Source organism: Alosa sapidissima, chromosome 11, assembly GCF_018492685.1.
Source record: "Alosa sapidissima isolate fAloSap1 chromosome 11, fAloSap1.pri, whole genome shotgun sequence".
In the NCBI taxonomy this organism is placed as follows: Eukaryota; Metazoa; Chordata; class Actinopteri; order Clupeiformes; family Clupeidae; genus Alosa; species Alosa sapidissima.
The window spans coordinates 24,016,136-24,036,220 of NC_055967.1; the positions used below are offsets into that span (position 1 = coordinate 24,016,136).

The 20,085-nt window shown below is 44.8% G+C and overlaps 2 protein-coding genes across 5 annotated transcripts in view; one reads left to right on the top strand and one right to left on the bottom strand.

The window, feature by feature from the left end:
- Nucleotides 1-3,952: 3,952 nt before the first annotated feature.
- Nucleotides 3,953-12,257, top strand: arsa (arylsulfatase A). Of its 4 annotated transcripts, none has more exons than XR_006035027.1 (9): nucleotides 3,953-4,442; nucleotides 4,662-4,902; nucleotides 5,170-5,388; nucleotides 6,216-6,385; nucleotides 7,243-7,367; nucleotides 8,227-8,354; nucleotides 8,470-8,572; nucleotides 9,945-10,726; nucleotides 10,765-12,257. XR_006035027.1 is itself a non-coding variant. In XM_042109833.1 (8 exons), the coding sequence occupies exons 1-8, from the start codon at nucleotides 4,210-4,212 to the stop codon at nucleotides 10,235-10,237; spliced, it is 1,512 nt and encodes a 503-aa protein (XP_041965767.1). In that variant the 5' UTR covers nucleotides 3,953-4,209; the 3' UTR covers nucleotides 10,238-12,257. The 4 variants fall into 4 exon arrangements, 1 of the variants encoding a protein (XP_041965767.1); XR_006035028.1 differs by having other exon boundaries at nucleotides 9,945-10,612; nucleotides 10,689-12,257; XR_006035029.1 differs by having other exon boundaries at nucleotides 9,945-10,612; nucleotides 10,727-12,257.
- A 2,087-nt stretch (nucleotides 12,258-14,344) lies between these two features.
- The window catches only part of mapk8ip2 (mitogen-activated protein kinase 8 interacting protein 2), a 65,378-nt gene continuing 59,637 nt past the window's right edge, over nucleotides 14,345-20,085 (bottom strand). The window contains 1 exon segment of the mRNA XM_042109816.1: nucleotides 14,345-18,281. Within this exon segment, the coding sequence (XP_041965750.1) occupies nucleotides 18,209-18,281 (73 nt within the window). The 3' untranslated portion in view covers nucleotides 14,345-18,208.

Here is a 20,085-nt window from a genome sequence, read left to right on the forward strand (position 1 = left end):
ATCCTGTGGTTAGACCAATCAAAATGTGCCATTATTTTTGGAAATCATGAACTTATCTGGGCTAAAGAGAGGGCCTTTCCAAGTATCCAACCTATCCAACTTGCTTTAGTGCTCAGTTCGAAACCCAACATCTATGACGGTGTGGAGGAGCATTAGTGCCTACAGCATGGGCATCTTGCACATTTGGCAAAGCACAATCAATTCTGAATGATGTAGGTTTTGAGCAACATATACTGCCATCCAGGCAATGTCTTTTCCAGGGAAGACCTTGAATATTTAAGGAAAACAATGGCAAAATGAATTCTTCACATTAAATAGTATTTCTCCATATGGGAAGAGTCCAGGTGCTAAGATGGCCTGTTTGCAGTCCAGATTTGTCAAATTAGGTGCATAATGGAATGGAAAAACACGACTAAGAATACCCTGTTGAGCAACTGAAATCCTAGGCTATATCGGGAAGTAATGGGACAACATTTCATTCTCAAAACTCTAGCAAATGGTCTCCTCAGTTCCTAAACATTTACAGAATTTTGCTAGATGAAGAGGTGAAGCAGTGCAGTGGTAAACATGTTCCCATCCCAACTTTTCTGAAACATGTTGCTGGCATCAAATATTTTCCATGAAATAGTCCACATTTTCATTTCCAACATTTGGTATGTTGTCTATGTCCTTTTTGCTGCTAAATATGGGTTTACCAGACTTATTATGACCGCCGCTAGCGAAGCTAGCGAAGCGGTCATATAGGGATTGTCAAAGTTTTTTTTTTTTTTTTTTTTTTTTTCCGTCATCTACTTCCTGAATTTTTGGTCAACGATACCCGGGACACCGAACCACCGGGGCACTTGAAATTTGGTGGGTATGTAGCCCCACTAGACTTTTACGGAAAAATTTTGTTTCGTCCCCGGGGGCCGCTCCCCCCCCCCCGTACTGGGCCCCCCGAACCACAAAAAAAGCAGTTTTTCCTAAATAACTACCTGGACCGTGGCACTGAGGATGAAGAATCTTTTATGGTATGTTGGTCTCAAGGGCCCACATCAATCTGGCCCATAATAACTCATTTGTGATTTGCACCCCCCCGGTAAAAAATGAAAATGCAATATTATTCTGCTTTAATCGCCCCTATCTTCAGTTAAGATGTTCAGAACTGCACCAAATTGTATGTGTATGATTGACCTGGCATTCTCTGGGGGTATGCCAAGTTTCGTAGAATTTCATCCATGGGGGGGGTCTAAAAAAAATTAGGTTATGTGTACATTTAGTGACTGTACACTCATTGGCCTGTAGATGGTGGTGCACACATATACACATGCACACACAGACAGGCACCCACATACTATCGGTATTAGAACGGCCAATACGATTTCTTTTACTGTCTATGTCGATACGTAATTACAAATTCAGTAGGATTAAAAGAAAGCCAAAATAAATATTCATCATCATCATCATGGCTGCATTTCCAGTATTGGCGATAAGTAGTCATTTGTCCACTAGATGGCGCTTCGTTGCAGTGAGACGTAATTTTGTTGGAAGTTAAAAGTGGGTTGGAAAAACAATGGACGCTTCATACAAGGAGTGTAGTTTACCGCAGAGAACGTCTAATAAGGATAGGATGATGTTCACATGAAATGTAATTTCCATTTCTTCTTGAAGCCGAAATAAATCTGAGGATGTTTATCGGACATGCTTGGTTTTTACTGCAGGTAGGCTACGTTAATCTTATAATATCAATAAGGACCTAGGTAATGTTACCGTTAGCGTTGGTTGAGTGATGGATGGAGGCCAATTTGATTGATTGCATTTGTAGAAAACTATAAATGCGGTTAAACCAAGCAAATTGATAGCAGCACTGTAATTGTATCTTTCGACTGTCATTTGTTGCACGTGCTACAAAAATCATTCTGTGCAATGGAAGATTTACCAACGTTACACAGGTCTGATAGTGTGAGACTGAGACGCTGTTTATTTTGTGCGTGCAGGGTGGGGAGGGGAATCGATGTGCTTTGATTCCAGCTTAGTAGTTGTAGTCTGTGAAATTAAAAAGCACGTGTGTGTGAAGTATCCAATGACACCTTCATTTCATTATGGCTGCTTTAGCAACACACCTTAAGCTACTGTGTAGTGGGTCCCATTTAGAAGTGGCTACTTCATTCGCGCTTTCTTTGACTCACGGAGCTGCGTGAATTTTATTACAACTTTTCGCCACGATATGGCAGTTTAAGTCCGCTCGATACTGTAAGGCGTAAGCCATTGGTTTCCAAAGGAGATTTTATTTGTGTCGCCAGCATAGCCTATTGACAATTTATGTTGTAAACCTTATAAGCCTACCTATAGCTTAGGGAAGCTAACAGCTTTCTATTAGGATCTAGTTTGTTAGTTACAGTTTTGTCATAACTCCCTGATGCATTTTTGCATTTAGAATAGCCAGAGCGTGGATATCTCAATCGGAAAATTAAACAATATCGGGTGCCTATGTACTAGGCTGGGTGAACCCAGCCTGATCTGCCCGCTATTTATTTTTTGATTTCTTAAAAGATTGAGCTTGGTCTGGTGAAAGCCAGACTAGCCATGGACCTCAGTTACACAATGCAAGGGAACATGAATCAGCCTATATTTGCACGAACAATAACGGACAACAGCTCTTCAACTTTAGCCTGTTAAAATGTGTATGAACAGTCTAGCGACGCATTTCATCAAGGCCCATTTGGACATGTCAGTTATTTGCACCACTGGTTAGATGTAAAACAGCATTTCGTTTCAGACTACTGTTACTTAATTTGTGCATTAACAATAACGTTTCAGACTACTGTTACTTAATTTGTGCATTGACAATAAAGTATTACATGAACTAAAGATGACTAAAATCTTATGTAGAAGAAGAAACATTCACAAAAAATCCATCCATCCAAAAATTACCTTTGTTTTTGATTGCTGTTGAAAACGGCATGGAACTGACAAAGATATTTTTGTTTATAAATAAATAAATAAATAAATAACATTATGCTGATACCTTTTGCTTTTCCCAAATACAATGTAGCCTACAGGTGTAAGTGACCTTTCATCAATCCAGTTGCAATGGATGAACTGTGATGAACTGCCCTACTTGTGATTGTTTAGAGATTTTAAAGGTTTTATAACAATGCTACATCTTCTTTGGCTATTCTACAATCTATTCACCTTTTCAGCACCAGTAGGCTACTTTCTGTGCCGCCGCACACACACACTCAGGCATGCCAAACAAGCATACACAAAAGTTTCAAGAGTGGGGGATGGAGTAAAATATGGAGACAAATTGAAGTGTGATTTATTTTCGCGGAACGGATGTACAGGACTGAGCGGCGGTCATATGTTGTACCGCTATGCGGTACATCTAGTTATATATTATCACATTCTGTTTTTATTTGCACTTTACACAACGTCCCTACTGTTTTTGGGTTGTATTTTGGTTACAGTCAAAGATATGGATGGATTGTTTGAGCATAGGCTACCCTAGTTGATATGAGGTGAATGATTTTGCTATTAATTAGGCCTGTATGTTACGGCCAGAACATTTCCAACACATACTCTTAACAACAGTGGGCTAAGTAGCCTACATTATAAGTGAAAAACATTATGAACATTTATAATGACAACAACTATTCGTTACCTTACCTTACCTCGTCAGACCACGAACTGAACTGGGCTGTTTCGATCCAACTTGTTTTTACAGCCTAGTTTTAGCATAGTCTATGTGTTGGCTAGTTTATTTCATATCAATATTAACAGGCTGTAGTTCATCGTAGTATCAACTACCTTGTTCAAATAAGACATCATAAACTCTGTTTATTTGCATGAATCACTCAAACTCTGCCATCAAATTCAGTTTAGTTGCCCATATCGCCCACTGGTGGCAACCAGAACTACATTTCCCATATTTCACCTGGGCATGTTTATCAGGATCTGGTCACGTGGACAGTCATATGACAGCCTTGTAGCCTTGACTGTAGAGCTACCAAAGGAACAGGATTTGAATTAACTTAGTCAACAAATTATCGTGTATCTTAGATTAGATTGTGCAGAAACAGAAGCGACCTACAGAACCCTGGCAAAGTAGACTGCAACAGATTTACACAGAAACTGGATATTCGAGAGAGATTTGCGGAAACTTGACTTGACCGTAGACTATACGGAAATGCGATTTCACTGAGGGATAGCGAATTCTCTGGTCACAGCATGGGTCGTCCGATGGTGCTTGGCTTGTTGGCTGCTTGCCTGTGTTTGACGGTTCAATGCGTGGGATCCGCACGGCCTAATTTGATCCTGCTGTTTGCGGATGACCTGGGCTTTGGGGACCTGGGCAGCTACGGGCACCCGAGTTCTCTGACGCCAAACCTGGACAAACTGGCGGCTCAAGGTCTACGATTTACGGACTTTTATGTGACCAGTCCCGTTTGCAGCCCGTCCAGGTAACTGCGTCTAATCAAACTCTGAATTGATATGCTACACTCTCTCTAAGTTGTAACTCTTTGCAGTCATTCATCATCATCATCATCAAGGTTATAGCTCGATTCAATGATCAGTAGTAGCATATGGGAATGAAAATGTATGATTTTTCCAAACCTTCTTTGGAAATTAGTTCATTAAATCCAATTAATTTTATCCATTATTCTTTTTTTGTCATGTAGGGCATCGATTCTGACCGGGCGCTATCAGACACGCTCAGGGATCTACCCTGGTGTACTGTACCCCGGCTCCAAAGGAGGTCTCCCCCTAAATGAGACCACCATCGCCGAGGTGCTGAAGCCCCTGGGCTACAACACCGCTATGATTGGCAAGTGGCACCTGGGTGTGGGCCCCAATGGGACCTACCTGCCTACACGCCAGGGCTTCGACTCTTACCTGGGCATCCCTTACTCGCACGACATGGTAAGGCATCTGATGCTAGTAGATGGGCCTACTCAGTGTATGGGCAACACACATTCAAACACCATCTGCAGGCCAAAGGCTTATATAAAGCAGACTAAATGGTCTACTGCTATTACAAACTATTGTTTCACATGTTTAGTGTTCTCTCTCTCTCGCTCTGTTACAATTCAATTCAATACTTGTTTTTGCAATCATTAAATGCATTAAATAAATGTTTTGCATTTCAGTTCCATTTTAATTTCAGTACCCTTTCCTCTCACTCTGCAGGGTCCCTGTAGCAACCTGACGTGTTTTCCTCCTGACGTCAAGTGTTTTGGCTTCTGCGACCGCGGCGTGGTGACTGTTCCTGTGATGCACGATGAAGTCATCGTACAGCAACCGGCAGACTTCCTGCAACTGGAGACGGCCTACAGCAAGTTCGCCACAAATTTCATCAGGCGCTCGGCCAATAAGAAGCAGCCGTTTTTCCTCTATTACCCCTCTCATGTGAGCATTCCTCACCCTGTCATTCCTCACCATGTCATTCCTCACCATGTCATGGAGGCTTTATGATGTTTGTGTAACCTGCCTTGTGTTGAACCGCGCTGCTCAGTCCTGCACTCAAACAGCAGCAAGACATCAGATTGATAGCAATCAAGCTAACAAGCTCATGCTGCTACTGTAGCTCTCTCACTAGCATGACTAGGCATAGCTAGGCCAAAGATTGCTAGGCGTTGGGAGGAAGGTTTACCAACGCACATACGGCACAGCTATAGGCCAGCTGGCTGCCGTTACATATACTTTGATCATTCACTGCATAACTTTATGGTCATTCTCCTGTGTGCAATATGGAATAGCTCGTCTTGTCATAGAGGCGTAAGGTTGATGACCTGTGTGTGAGTGTGAGGTTCCCACTTCACTACAGAGGGCTTTGGGTGCCTTGTGGAAAAGAAGCGCTATATAAATACAATGTGTTTTTCTTGTAGTGTGTGTGTGTGTGTGTGTGTGTTTTTTTCTGTAGACATGTCTTTTTTTTCTGTAGGTCATGTTTGCCTTCCAGATTGAAGTCGTCTCAGTCACACATGGTGTCTGTAGTGTGTGTGTGTGTGTGTGTGTGTGTGTGTGTGTGTGTGTGTGTGTGTGCGCGTGCGTGCGCGGGCGTTTGTGTGTGTGTGTGTGTGTGTCTCAGTCACACATGGTGTCCTTCACATTTTCACTTTTATTTCATCATTTTTTTTCTTCTTTCTCTCTTCCTTTGTCTCCCCCTCTTTCTTTCTCTCCCTCTCTCTCCTTCTCAACCCCCCCTCTCCCTCTCTACCTCTGCCTGGATGCAGCACACCCACTACCCCCAGTACGCAGGCGAGAAGGCTGCTGGGAAATCTGGGAGAGGTCCATTTGGCGATGCCCTGCTGGAGCTGGACTCCACTGTGGGTCACATCATACACACACTCACAGAGGCAGGCATCATCAACAACACACTCATCTTCTTCACTGCAGACAATGGGTAGGTGTGTGTCTGTGTGTTTGTGTGTGTGTAAGAGAGAGAGAGAGAGGCCTTATCAAAAGCATCCTCTTCACAACAGGCAGTGTGTGTGTCAAACAATAATAGTATATTATAGTAACCTGCCCTGGTAGTAAATAATGACCTTGAGTTAGTCCTAGCAGAGACTTTCTAATGTGGAGACACAGCACTCAAAAAATACTCCATAGAAATGCATGGGGCTAGTTTGTCACGCCAATATGGCTGTTGTCTACACATATCCCACCCCTTCCTCGGCAAAACGTTGACATGTGAATACATTGAGCCAATCATGTGGTGTGATGTGAATACATTGAGCCAATCATATGGTGTGTTGTGAAGACATCGTGCCGATCGTGTGTTGTGAGCTCGCCGCTGGAGCCAGATTGGTGTCGTGAAGCCTTGCGCACGCACAGTTCGACCCAAAGACTGTGCCCGATGAGTGCCCATAAAACGTTGGTATATGGCCGCCGAGTGGAGGGACTTGCCTAAAAGGACATTGGTCCTAGCCTCTCTGGACCAAAGTTCATGTTATCTGACCAACTTGGGCAACAAGCCTGTGTCAGGATTTTTTTTTTTTTTTTTTTAGATTATTAAATCCACTCATCACTGACTCGTGATGTTTTGTTTAAAGAGCAGAATTAGGAATCAGGAAGAAGAACAGAGAGAAATGATTTCCAACTGTGGAGCTGAAGGTGGTTGGGTGGGTGCAGTTTCATGCTAAGGAGACTAAGAGTGCTTTTATCCACCAGTAATGTCACCTTGCTGTATCTCCAGTGAACAGGCACTGTCGGCTAAACCTTGAATTACATTTGTGTGTGTGTGTGTGTGTGTGTGTGCAGGCCAGAGTTAATGCGTGAGTCTCGTGGTGGTAACGCTGGTCTGATGAAGTGTGGCAAAGGCACCACATACGAGGGGGGCATGAGAGAGCCGGCCATGGCCTACTGGCCTGGACACATCAAACCAGGTGAGTCTCACACGCACACAAACACGATACACACACACACACACACACACACACACACACACACACACAGTAGGAGCAGCAAAGAGAAAGTTTGAACAGAAGAGTTAATGAGTTGACCTTTGAGCTCCCTAAGCAGACGACAGAGAGCAGTCGTGGCCTACTGGTTAGGGCTTCAGGCTTGTAACCGGAGGGTTACCGGTTCGATCCCAGACCAGTACAGTAGGAACGGCTGAAGTGCCCTTGAGCATGGCACCTAACCCCTCACTGCTCCCCGAGCACCGCTGTAGCAAGGCAGCTCACTGCTCCAGGTTAGTGTGTGCTTCACCTCACTGTGTGTTCACTGTGTGCTCTGTGTGTTCACTAATTCCTTGTATATGCAAGTATACTTGGCCGAGAAACCTGATTTACATTTACAGAAGGAGCCGTGGTTCCAGTCTGTGCTGTGTTTGGGTTGTTTATAGAAACGTGACTGAAGTGAGTGGAACAGGAAACCCTCTTGGCCACTCAGTGCCATGTCTGTGTTAGCACAGTCCTCTGTCCTCTGTCTTGGGCACACCAACAATGACCCCAAACCGAGATGAGTAACGTTAATATTGGAAATCCCAACAATTTTAGAATGTTTTGCAACAACTAGTCACTGGGTACAGGAAGTAGCAGCTCGTCTAGTAGATGTTGATGTGGACTGACTTGTATGTAAGGCACAGTGCCCTCACTGGTCACCTGGACTGGCCTTAATGCCCTCACTGGTCACCTGGAGTGGCCTTAATGCCCTCACTGGTCACCTGGGGTGGCCTTAATGCCCTCAGTGGGTCAGTCTGGTACTATGCTGACTGCTTGTTGTTCCTCCTCCACCCTGTAGGGGTCACTCATGAGCTGGCCAGCTCTCTGGACATCCTGCCCACCTTCGCTGCATTGGCTGGGGCTCCTCTCCCCAAAGTGGCCCTGGATGGGTTTGACATGAGAAGGATCTTGTTCCACAAGGGCCCAGTAGGTGGCACTCTTTCACTGATGCCTGTAATACTGTGAGAGTGCGTGTGTGATGATGATGATGGTGTATGTGTATGATGATGATGATGATTATTGTGTGTATGTGTGTGTGCAGAGCCAGAGGAAGGCCATGTTCTACTACCCCGTGGACCCCAGTGAGAAGTACGGTGTGTTTGCTGTGAGGATGGGCAAGTACAAAGCCCATTACTACACGAGAGGTGAGGACCATACTCACACACACACACGAGATGTGAGGACCATACTCACACACACACGAGAGATGTGAGGACCATACTCACTCACTCACACACCCACCCACACACACACACACACGAGGTGATGACCATACACACACACACACACGCACACAAGAGGTGAGGACCATACTCACTCACTCACTCACACACACACACACGAGAGGACCATACTTACCCACACACACACACACGAGAGGACCATACTTACCCACACACACACACACACACACACATGCATGAGAGGTGAGGATCATATCCACTCACACACACAACACATGAGAGGTGAGGACCATACACACACACACACACACACACACACACACCACACACACACACACCACACACACACACACACACACACACACACATAGTTCTACGTGTTAGCACACAGGAACTTGCAGAAGTTATTCGAAGAACCGTCTGCTGAGAGTTCCCAACAAGTGAACATGATGTAAAGGCAGAGCATGATTCCAGTTTGGTTCAGTAGAGTGGATTAACCTTGGAGTGATGAAGTTTGTCCTGAAAGTTAATGCTTTAGAAATCTTGGTCAGTTTCACTGATATTGCGCCAAGCACATGAGACGTGTTCCTATCAAGCTCTTGTTGTTCCTCTGAGAAAGTGTGATTATTTATGTGAAGTTTGGTTTGAAATTAAGTAAACGAAATCGGCAACTGCCTGCATTCTTCTCCGATAGACCGGTGTCACGCTATCTGACAATATTTACTTTGGTCAACGTTGCTGATTGCTGGATGTCCGTGCTTCATCACTTCGAGCCTGCCTGTGGTTGGCCGTCGACTGAGAGAGAGCCGGATCTCATTGAGACAGCCAACCACAGGGCACACCTGGATTGACAAAACGTGGGCATCACGCCAGCAGTGGACAGGTAGCTCTCCCAAATACTGCTCCGCCCCAAACCTCAGACACAGCAGGTCACTGATAATATGTGCGCTTAGGGAAACTATGTAAAAGTATTTCCTTGAAATACACTGCATAGTTTTGGTTTACTTTTGATGTACCGGTCTTTTAATTTGGAATCATGTATTATCAATGTGAAATGGTGATCATTTCAACAGCATGAGCTACAGGATATACAGAGTTCCCAGGACTGAATCGAGGTCAACCAATTAAAGAATAGCTCCGGTGACCGAAGAAAATATTGTTGGATAGTCTGACGCCAGCTCCAACAGGGGATGTGCATGTATCTGATAATAGTGTATGCAATATGCACCTGTGTCGTATGCAATATGCACCTGCCCTACTCTTCCATCTAAATGCTTCCTCCCTCCGTCCATCCATCCATTCTCTCAATCGTCCTCTCCTCTCTCGTTGCCAGGGGCAGCACACAGTGACACCACCCCAGACCATGACTGCCACATGACGTCCTTCATGAAGCAGCACGACCCGCCGCTGCTCTTCGACCTTGAGGCTGACCCCTCGGAGAACTACAGCCTGTCGCCGGACGACCCAGAGGTGGCCGACCTGCTGCAGCAGATTCGGCAGCTCAGGGACGACTTCCAAGCCAGTATGGTGTTCGGGGAGAGTCAGGTAGACCGGGGGACGGACCCCGCATTGGAGCCCTGCTGCACTCCCACCTGCACCCCCAAACCAGACTGCTGCCGCTGCTGAGGTGGGGAGAGACAGGGGGTGCTGAAGAGAAGAGTATGGAGTGATAGAGAGAGTTGGAGGAGTAGGAGGAGGAGAAGAAGGGGGGAACTTTCTGATTCTGATTCAAGACTGTAAATGATAATCATCAGAACAAAAGCAGGACATAATCAATCACACACTCATACTGTACATGCCACATACACCCAAATACACACACACACACACACACACACACACACACACACACACACACACACACACACACACACACACACACACACAGAATCATCACATCCACAGACCCACGGTATCACTCTAAAAGAATGTATCACATTGCCCCTATATGGCCAGCCATGTGTCTGCAGCCACATTAACAAGACTGACATGAACCATGAGGTTTAAACCACAGTAACAGGACTGACATGAACCATGAGGTTTAAACCACATTAACAGGACTGGCATGAACCATGAGGTTTAAACCACAGTAACAGGACTGACATGAACCATGAGGTTTAAACCACATTAACAGGACTGACATGAACCATGAGGTTTAAACCACAGTAACAGGACTGACATGAACTTTAAGGATGTTTAAACTACAGTGACAGGACTGTCATTAACCATGAGGTTTAAACTACAGTGACGGGACCGAAATGAACTATGGGGTGATTTAAACCACAGTGATGGGACTGACATTAACTATGAGGTATAAACTACAGTGAATGGACTCACATGGACTATGAGGTTTAAACCACAGTGACAGGACTGACATGATGTGTGAAGATGCATAAACCTCACAGCTGCAGCTGCCACTGATCACCACATCAACTGGATGTGTGAGGAAGAATAAGGGAAGCCCATCCATATACTGTACTGTACATGACGCTTGACATGCAGCCAGGCTATTCACCTCATCATTGACATGAATGTGTCTGGCAATGGGTAAAGGGAAATGAGAACCTGTAGAAGTCACAGGAGTTTGGGGGATACTCAGCCATTGCAGAGAGGCCCTTGGGGAAACTCAGTCGAAGGGGGTTCTAAAGGAGGAGATAACACTGTGCTCAGAGGGTCTTAGAGTAGCCATCATTTGCCTGTGGGAAAGATGTTAAAGATCATCAAAGAGGTAGTTTTAAGATTTGAGTACTTGGCCAGTTCCCCCTGTAGGATTCTATTCAAACAAATCAGCCTCGGGTGTCCCCTTGTGGAGTTTGTGACTGTTCTGCCTTTTCAGCCAAAGATTAGGAATCTTCCCTTAAGAGCATCACTAAAGCCAAAGGCTGAAAGTGCCCTCTCTGACGGCTCCCATACCGCTCCATGCCATTCTCATCATTACCATCACTAGATTTCCCACCGTGGCCAGAAGCAGGTCAGAGACCTGACTAACTGTTTAGCCGATTAAGTAACAGTTAGCATATGAGGGAAGAACCTTCTGCGGAGAGCCGGGGAGACTGAGCACAAATCAGATGCACAGCAGCGTCTCTGGAAGCCCCATAACCACATGAAAGTGACTCTTCTGTGAATTGGGACGTTGCCTAGGGCTCCCAAGGCTGTTGAGAGAGGGCTTGGTGGTGGCATGTTTGTGTCGGTGGGATCATTTGTTTTTGCTCCTTTACTAAATGTGACTCTACCGCCTTGGGGTTGTCTCCAGGGGGTATCCATGCCCTCCGCTCAGCCCCAGCCGAGGGGTGGAGAAGGGCAGATTAAGGTTGTCTGAATATCATCAATCTTGTCAACCCACCAATCACTCCAACTTAACGTTTCCATTAAATAAACACTTCAGCAGCCTGTTGTACTTACTGTTGGTGTTTCTAATTGGATAAATATTTTTTTTTATTTTACCGTTGATGACCTTTTTTAAGTTTTGTAAGAGGGATTTTCTGGAGTCAGTAATACGAAGTTAATGGTTTATTTTGTGATAAGAAACAGACTCATTGATTTTTAAGACTAATAAATGATTGTGATTGTTTAATATGAAATTGATGATTAATTTGTGATAAGAAGCAGACTCATTCATTGAAGACTAATAAATGACTGCAGTCAATCATGTTTCTTAAGAGTTTCATAAACACAAACACCTCAGATGGGCAGGCTCCTCAAACACAGTTTTTTATATGCTGGGGTAGATGCACTCGACCTGCTCAAAGAGGGTGTGTGTGTATGTGTGTGGGGACAACTTTCTGGGATTTAAAACAAAAGCCAATGGAAAGCTGGATGTACGATAACAGGGGTTTGGTGTGTCATCAGACTGGCCAGATCTAAATGACCTCTGCAGGAGAACAGGAACAGAACTGAAGTGGACCTTCCACTCACAACCTGTAGAGGTCTCTGATGCAGTGGTGGAGGACGTCACTGTAGCAGAGGTCTCCAACAGGTAGCTCCCCACAAAGTTTGGGGAAGATACATAAAGGAACGTAAATCTGATAATCCAGTCACTTAGGAAACATGTTAAAATTCCAATTAAATCAAATTCACAGTCTACAAAGAGAGAAGGGAAATGAGTTGAACCTTTTAAAAAGCATACAAATCTTATTCAGCGGTTTTGGGTGGAGATCAGCTATGTGAATACTGTACATGGCATGCTACCACTAACATAAAAGCTCTTGCCCATGTCCATTTTGTCAAAGTAGCTAGGTCTCAGAGGAAAAAAGGCTCTCGCCCATGTCCATTTTGTCAAAGTAGGTCTCGGAGGAAAAAAGGTGAAGACCCCTGCTGTAGAGGCAACACTGCACCACAACAGTAACACTCAACTACTCCAGCTGAGAACATCAAGGCAGACTCTTCTGGAGATTCAGAGAATCCGAAACATGGAGTACTGGTCCAGTCTAAAACTCCAGGGAAAACTGTCAAAATTGCCCTGTGCGGACCACTCTGTCACACTCACCATCTACAGTAATGCCACCATCAGAGAGAAGATTCTGTATAAAAGCCTGTCTGCAGGTTCTCCCCACAAAGTACAACCTAGCACTCTGGTTTCCCTCCATCCACTCACACCTCTCTATGCTGCATGAACCCCCACCCCCAACATCTGGAGTCAGTATTCCACATCATGAACAGCTGTAGCTCTTTTAAAGCTTCTCAGATCCCACGCACAGAGAAAGAGAAGATCTATAAACACACCACTGTCTGCTCTGAATGGTTTAAATCACCTGCAAACACCTTCTCTGAAATTGTAAACACACTGGACATTATCTCCTTTTGTCAGAATGACAAAAAAGTTAAAATATTTGAAGTGTCGTGCTTTTGATCTATTGATGGAGGACTCATACTGTACAAAAACTCTCAAATACCAGCCACCAGCCTTTGATCCCTGCCATTGGGGAACCCCCCCCCCCCCCCCCATCTATTAACTGAGGTATAGACTCACCCCCGTTCATTATTTTCATATCAGAAAGTATATTATGATTCTGGCCTTGATGTGTAATATGGCCATGTCAGAAACATTGTTTCTGTATGGGTGTACATCTTTATATGATGTAAAAAGAGTGCAATTTTCTACCAAATTCAATCAGATTGGTTTCAATCTATAAAATATAGACCATGAACATTTTAACAACAGTTCTATTTGTGTGTGTTTACCACTTTTTTTTCATGGTAAGGATGACTTAGGATGAGGATTAATTTGTTCTAGTTAACAATTGTTAAGTTTGATTTGTGGTTATATCTGCAAGTGGCTACTTCGGACAGAAGTGAGTAATAGGCTATTGTAGTATAAGAATTTTTTGTTTATATTGGGAGGATGGGGGGGGGGGGGGGTGAGCATAGTTGAATATTGGGGGGTACATGTCCCCCTCAAATGTATTATTGTAAATGGGTGTAATGAGACCCTCAAGTGGTCTGGGAATAAGATGTTCATGTCTATGTGTAGTGTAATTCTGATGGTATCATACAGAGGGCGCCACAGGAGAGCTACTTAACAGCAGTGAATGTGAATGTGCTTGCTGGATTATACAATATGTCCACACACTGAATTCAAGGTGTACACACACACACTCATCTCTGTGAGTCTCACCAACGAAGGAGTGTGTGGGGCTCATCCTCTGCCTGAGAACTGCTACTCTCCCTCTTTCTCACACACGCACACACACATACACACACTTACACACACATGGAATAAATCATGGGCCTCTCTGACATCAAGCATATATTTTATTCATAAGACCAAATCCATGACAAGGCAGTGAATTTTTTTGTTATTTTTTACAGGTTCTTTTTTTTTAAGATAACAGATAGTTCATTTGTTACATACTGATTTGTTCTAGTTATACAGTGTAGGATTGCATTTCCCTGTATGTCCCAAGAACAGGATACGTCTTGGAGTGTGTACTGTATGCATGTGTGTCTGTTTGGCTTTGTGTGTGTGTGTGTGTGTGTGTGTGTGTGTGAGAGAGGGGTGTGTATGAACATGTACCTGTAATGGTGGCGCTCTACAAGCTAAGAGGCTCCGCTGGGGCCACTCTCAGTGCCGGCCGGCGCTCGGAGCACAGGGTGCGGCGTGGCACACGGGCAGAGTGGAGTGGACAGCCAGCTCGTCTCGTGCAGGCCAGGAGTTGGCATGGGGGACAGAACTCAAACTAAGCAAAACGTGGCTTCATGTGTGTGTGTGTGTGTGTGTGTGTGTGTGTGTGTGTGTCTGTGTGTGTGTATGTATGTGTATGTGTGTGTGTGTGAGAGAGAGAGAGATAGAGATAAAACAGTCAGTTCTGGTTTGGAATATAAATGGAATTTCAGAATTTTTAGCCAAGTCTAATGTGTTAAGTACTGCACTGACCAATGACTGGTGTGTGTGTGTGTGTGTGTGTGTGTGTGTATGTGTGCAGATATGTGTGTGCGTGTGTGTGTGTGTGTGTGTGTGTATATGTGTGCAGATATGTGTTTTTGTGTTTGTATGTGTGTCCCTATGTATTGTAGTGTAATGTCAATGGGTGTGGTATGTTATTATGACCTGTAGGGGTCCAGTCTCTCATTGTCCTAGATCACAGTTTGACAGACATAAGACAGCATGTAAAGCCATGAAAAGCAACCAAGTAACATTGACAGAGATTAGAAATCAAGGAGCATTTACAGTGGGCTCACCCTCATTATGGATGACATTTGGTTGTGGATGTTTCTCAGGTTATTATTGTAATTATCATTATTCATATTATTATTATTAATATTTTTAAATTTACATTTATATTTCAATAACATACTTAACGGAAAGCACACTGCATGGCAATCTGGATTCTAGATTATTTACAGCATCTAACCAATCAGAATCACAATGATGTCTTTAACCCCTCCCCCTCCCTCCCCCCACCCAGTGAAGATCATTGTCACAGATGAACAGGTAACCATGGTAACAGATGACGGACAGGCGGGTGGGCGGAAGGAGGGAGGCGGGAGGCAGGACAGCGCGGCATGTCGAACGATTTGGCCTCGGTGAGGTCTGGGCTGGTAGAAAAGCGTCTGTAGTGAAGGCCTAGTGTATGTGGATCCTACAGGTTACAGCGTTAGGTATCGTCGAGTTTACTGAAGGGTATCTGAGGGACAGAAGCCAGGCTAGTTAGGCTACGCCAGCTCTTTCCATGGCTACAGTGCAGGCAAGTAGTAGTAGTAAAATGGCGCTGTCGTATAGGAACCAAAGTCAGTCTAATAGCTGATGGAGAACCGCAGGGTTAAGTAGCACTTTTCAAACACGCCCGCAAACTCAAGTCCAAACGGAACAGAGTAGAATGGTCGGGTCCAATACCCAGAGAGGAACTCAGCGTCTCCTCTTCCTCCTCCTCGTCCTCCTCCTCTCTGATATCGGAACCCCTTCTTCAAGTCCAGCCAGGTGACAGAGTCCAAACATAACTGTCCTGAGGAGAGCTGTCTTACCACACGGGTCACACAACTGCAAGGACATACTCTTTAAAAATCCATGTCCCAGTGTACACCATGATTGTTGATTGACATGACCGATGTCGGTGGACATTCAGATGAGGTCAGGCTGACTGGGCTGCTGTTGCTTCTGTTCCTCCTCTCACACCATCACCCTCCTCACTTAGACTCCAAGCAAGGTCACGACAAGGTCATGGCATGGTCATAGCACGGCCATAGCAAAGTCCCAGCAAGGTAATTTCAAGGTCAGTAATTAACTATGACTCCCATGGAAAACCCATCAATGATGACGAATGACAGTGAAAATCACTGATCAGGTTAAAACACACACACACACACGCACGCACGCACGCATGCACACACACACACACACACACACACACACACACACACACACACACAGCCTGCAATCAGCAGTGTGTATTCAACTTGAGATTTATGGTAAAAATCTGAGGAGCACTAGCATTGTCCTATGCTGCTTGATTCATGTACAACACACACAACTCATCACTGACCAGTGTCCTAAAGTAAAACCACCAGTCTCCTTGCGTGCCAGACCTGGTGGTGCAGCCTACCTGTAGAAGCCATTCAGCCATGGGCCCCTGATATAGTTTGCCAGACTGTGACTTTGGCTGTGTGATGGGATACTGTACACAGGTAGGGTCATTGGTATTGGAAAATAGTCTTGGCATTCCTCCATAAGTCAGTCAGTCACATGCAAGCTTTCTACAACTGGAGACGCCACCATACAAAAGATCTACTTCAGTCTCTCCCAGAGTATTCACACTACTTCAGTCTGTCCTGCAGTATTCACACACACACACACACACACACACACACACACACACACACACACACACACACACACACACACACACACACACACACACACACACATACACACACACATAAATGTCACTTTTTCTAACCCAGGCTTGGAACTACTTTGAGGGGGAAAAGAGCTCCATGTTTGTAACCTCCATCTGAGCTAAGGAGCTCTCCTGCCTTTTCAGCTCAACTACACATTAGACTCTATCACACACTTCCACCAGAGAACTCTGGGTCTACCATTATTCTAGAATCAACAGATTGATATATTCTACATGTGGTAATGTACTGTATGTATGGGGACTAGTTCATGTCAGGCTGCTCTCACTGGCTGAACTCCTAAAACCCCTAAACGTTAGTGATGTGACCATCCACAGTGCCACTGGGTGGATGTACGTTCTGTTTTTAGGATAGGAGAGGCTGCAGAACTGCTGGATATTTGCAGGTGTATTCATATAGATTCTATCTCTCTCTCTCTCTCTATCCCACTCTCTGTCATCTCTCTCTCTCTATTCTAGTCTCTCTCCCTTTCTCTCTCTCTCTCTCTGTCCTTCACTTCTTAGCAATTAGAAGTTCCTAAGTCTCATGACTGTTCTGTGTTCCATTAGAATATCTGTGGAAAGCAACTCTCCACTCCCACACACACACTCCAGCTCACCCATGTATACAGAACAGGGTGTCACAAACACACACACACACACACACACACACACACACACACACACACACACACACACACACACACACACACACTCCAGCTCAGTCAGTGGCGACCACTCACACCCTTCTCTGCTTCTGTCAGCTGCGTCAGGTATGTGGGGGTGTCTGTGAGCATAACCCTCCAAAGCCATGCATCTAAAGGTGGAGTACGAGTCTCCCCGCATCACATCATTATTTTTTTCCCTTCTTTTGTTTGTTTGTTTTTTTGTTTGTCATATTTTTTTTTCTTTCTCTGAGGAGTGGGAAAAGTCCACCGCTGAGAGTGAACCAAACATTGCATTGGGCTTCAGCTCCATCATAGAAAAAGAACACAAAAGTAACAGGCAATCCATCCCAAAGAAGGTTCTAAACAAACCAACAAATAAATAAATAAATACATAAATAAATACATAAATAAACAAACCAACCACTGGATTGGGAGTAAATAGGTGATGCACTAAGAGAGAGTCTGGCGGTGGAGCCAGGTTGGGGGAGAGCAGGACAGAGGCCTATGTTACACGAGAGAAAAAAGCTACCAGCTCCCCCTGGTGGTCAGCTGCTAGAAACACACGCAAGTGGGAGGAGGATGGCCGTTGCTATGGTGACCTACTCCAGGTAGATATCCTCGGTGGGACAGGCGTACTCCAGGTGTTCCTGGTAGTATTCCTGGAATGCTCGCCTGAGAGGGAACCAAACAGAGAGCATACGATTACTCAAACACAGTTTACTTACCACACACACTACTACAAGCCTTCCATGCATTGGCACGAAGACCGATGGGAAAACATGAACTCGTATTTGGCAAATGTTTATAAGATTCCTACATTTATTAAGTAGTAATCCCCCAAAAAACTAATCTGAGAGAGCCATCTGGTCCTTATATGACACTGTTTCATACTAAGCGACAGACAAACAGGCAAGCTGTCTCAGGAAGAGCACACAGGTGTGTGTGTGTTTGTGTGTGTATGTATGTGTGTGTGTGTGTGTGTGTGTGTGTGTGTGTGTGTGTGTGTGTGTGTGTGTGTGTGTGTGTGTGTCACACTAACTGGGGTCATGTCAGTGCAGCTCAGTGATGATGTATGGTCCTAATGAGCTCCCTGCAGCTCTGCGAGAGGGATGAGGACACCCCGACGTGACCCATCCCCCCACCCCACCCCGACGTTCCCCATCCCCCCACCCCACCCCAAACTGGTAGCGGCCCTTGGGGGCCCACATGACGGAAAGGTCTCTTTAATAATGCACATTCAATCTGCAGCCGGCCTGGCGTGATGAAGGAGGACTCGGCCCTGCCATTACTCACATGTCTACCATGTGCTTCCAACACGCTCCAGCCTCAGCTAGACTTTATTCTCCTCAACACATACCAGCCTCAGCTAGACTTTCTGTTTTGTTCTCCACACCAACACACCATATCCAGGGATGTAGTGGTAAAATAAGAGGTGGGTAAACTATGAATTCTGTGATCTCAGTGAGGTGGACTGCGCCATGAGCTATCAGATTTTAAAAAAAGGCATTCAGAACATGTTTGATGATGGTGGAGGTTATTTTCCAATGTTTATAACAATACCAGTGGTGTTAAATGTTGAGTGTTGATGAGTGTACATATTGTGAATATGGATAATACAGTGTGATTTTTGAATGTTAAAAGTTGCAATTGGTGAATAAACTCTTTTGAGAGGTGGATAAACTCTAATAAGAGGTGGATAAACTCTATTTCTGAAATTTCAGAGGTGGATAAACTGCGTTTACTTGCGTTTAGCCTCCACTACATCCCTGCTTACAGCTACTCATAATCCCCCCCCGGCACTATTGAATGAAATTGAAAATTTCAGTGCCTTATATCCTCAGCGCCTTATCACATCCTCAGCGCCTTCCTCTAGACTTTATTCTCCAGTTCAAAACACCACATAACAACAACAACAACACGTTACATTTATATAGCGCTTTTCAACACTTAAAGCGCTTCACAGGGAAGGGGGAACCTCACTAACCACTACCAATGTGTAGCACCCACCTGGGTGATGTGCTTCAACACACCACATCCTCAGCGCCTTACTCTAGACTTTATTCTCCACTTCAACACACCACATCCTTAGCGCCTTACTCTAGACTTTATTCTCCACTTCAACACACCACATCCTCAGCGCCTTACTCTAGACTTTATTCTCCACTTCAACACACCACATCCTCAGCGCCTTACTCTAGACTTTATTCTCCACTTCAACACACAACATGCTTAGTGCCTTACTCTAGATTTTATTCTCCACTTCAACACACCACACCCTCAGCCAGGGGCGTCGGACTGGGGGTAAAACCACTACTGATTACAGGGGCTCAAGGGGAGAGAGGCCCCTTGAAAAGTCTGGAATATATGAAGAGTTCAGATGCAAAACCCTCTAAATCCGTCTGACCACTTTTCTTTTAAATGAGCATTTAAATTCAGGCTCCTATAGGTTTTTGCCTATAAATCGATATTTCAGACC

Excerpts from the sequence above, each read along its gene's own strand:
- arsa (XM_042109833.1), top strand. The coding sequence starts at position 4,210 with ATGGGTCGTCCGATGGTGCTTGGCTTGTTGGCTGCTTGCCTGTGTTTG. Across the intron at positions 5,389-6,215 it reads TCCTCTATTACCCCTCTCAT|CACACCCACTACCCCCAGTA; the intron begins GTGAGCATTCCT and ends GCCTGGATGCAG. Across the intron at positions 8,573-9,944 it reads AGCCCATTACTACACGAGAG|GGGCAGCACACAGTGACACC; the intron begins GTGAGGACCATA and ends TCTCGTTGCCAG.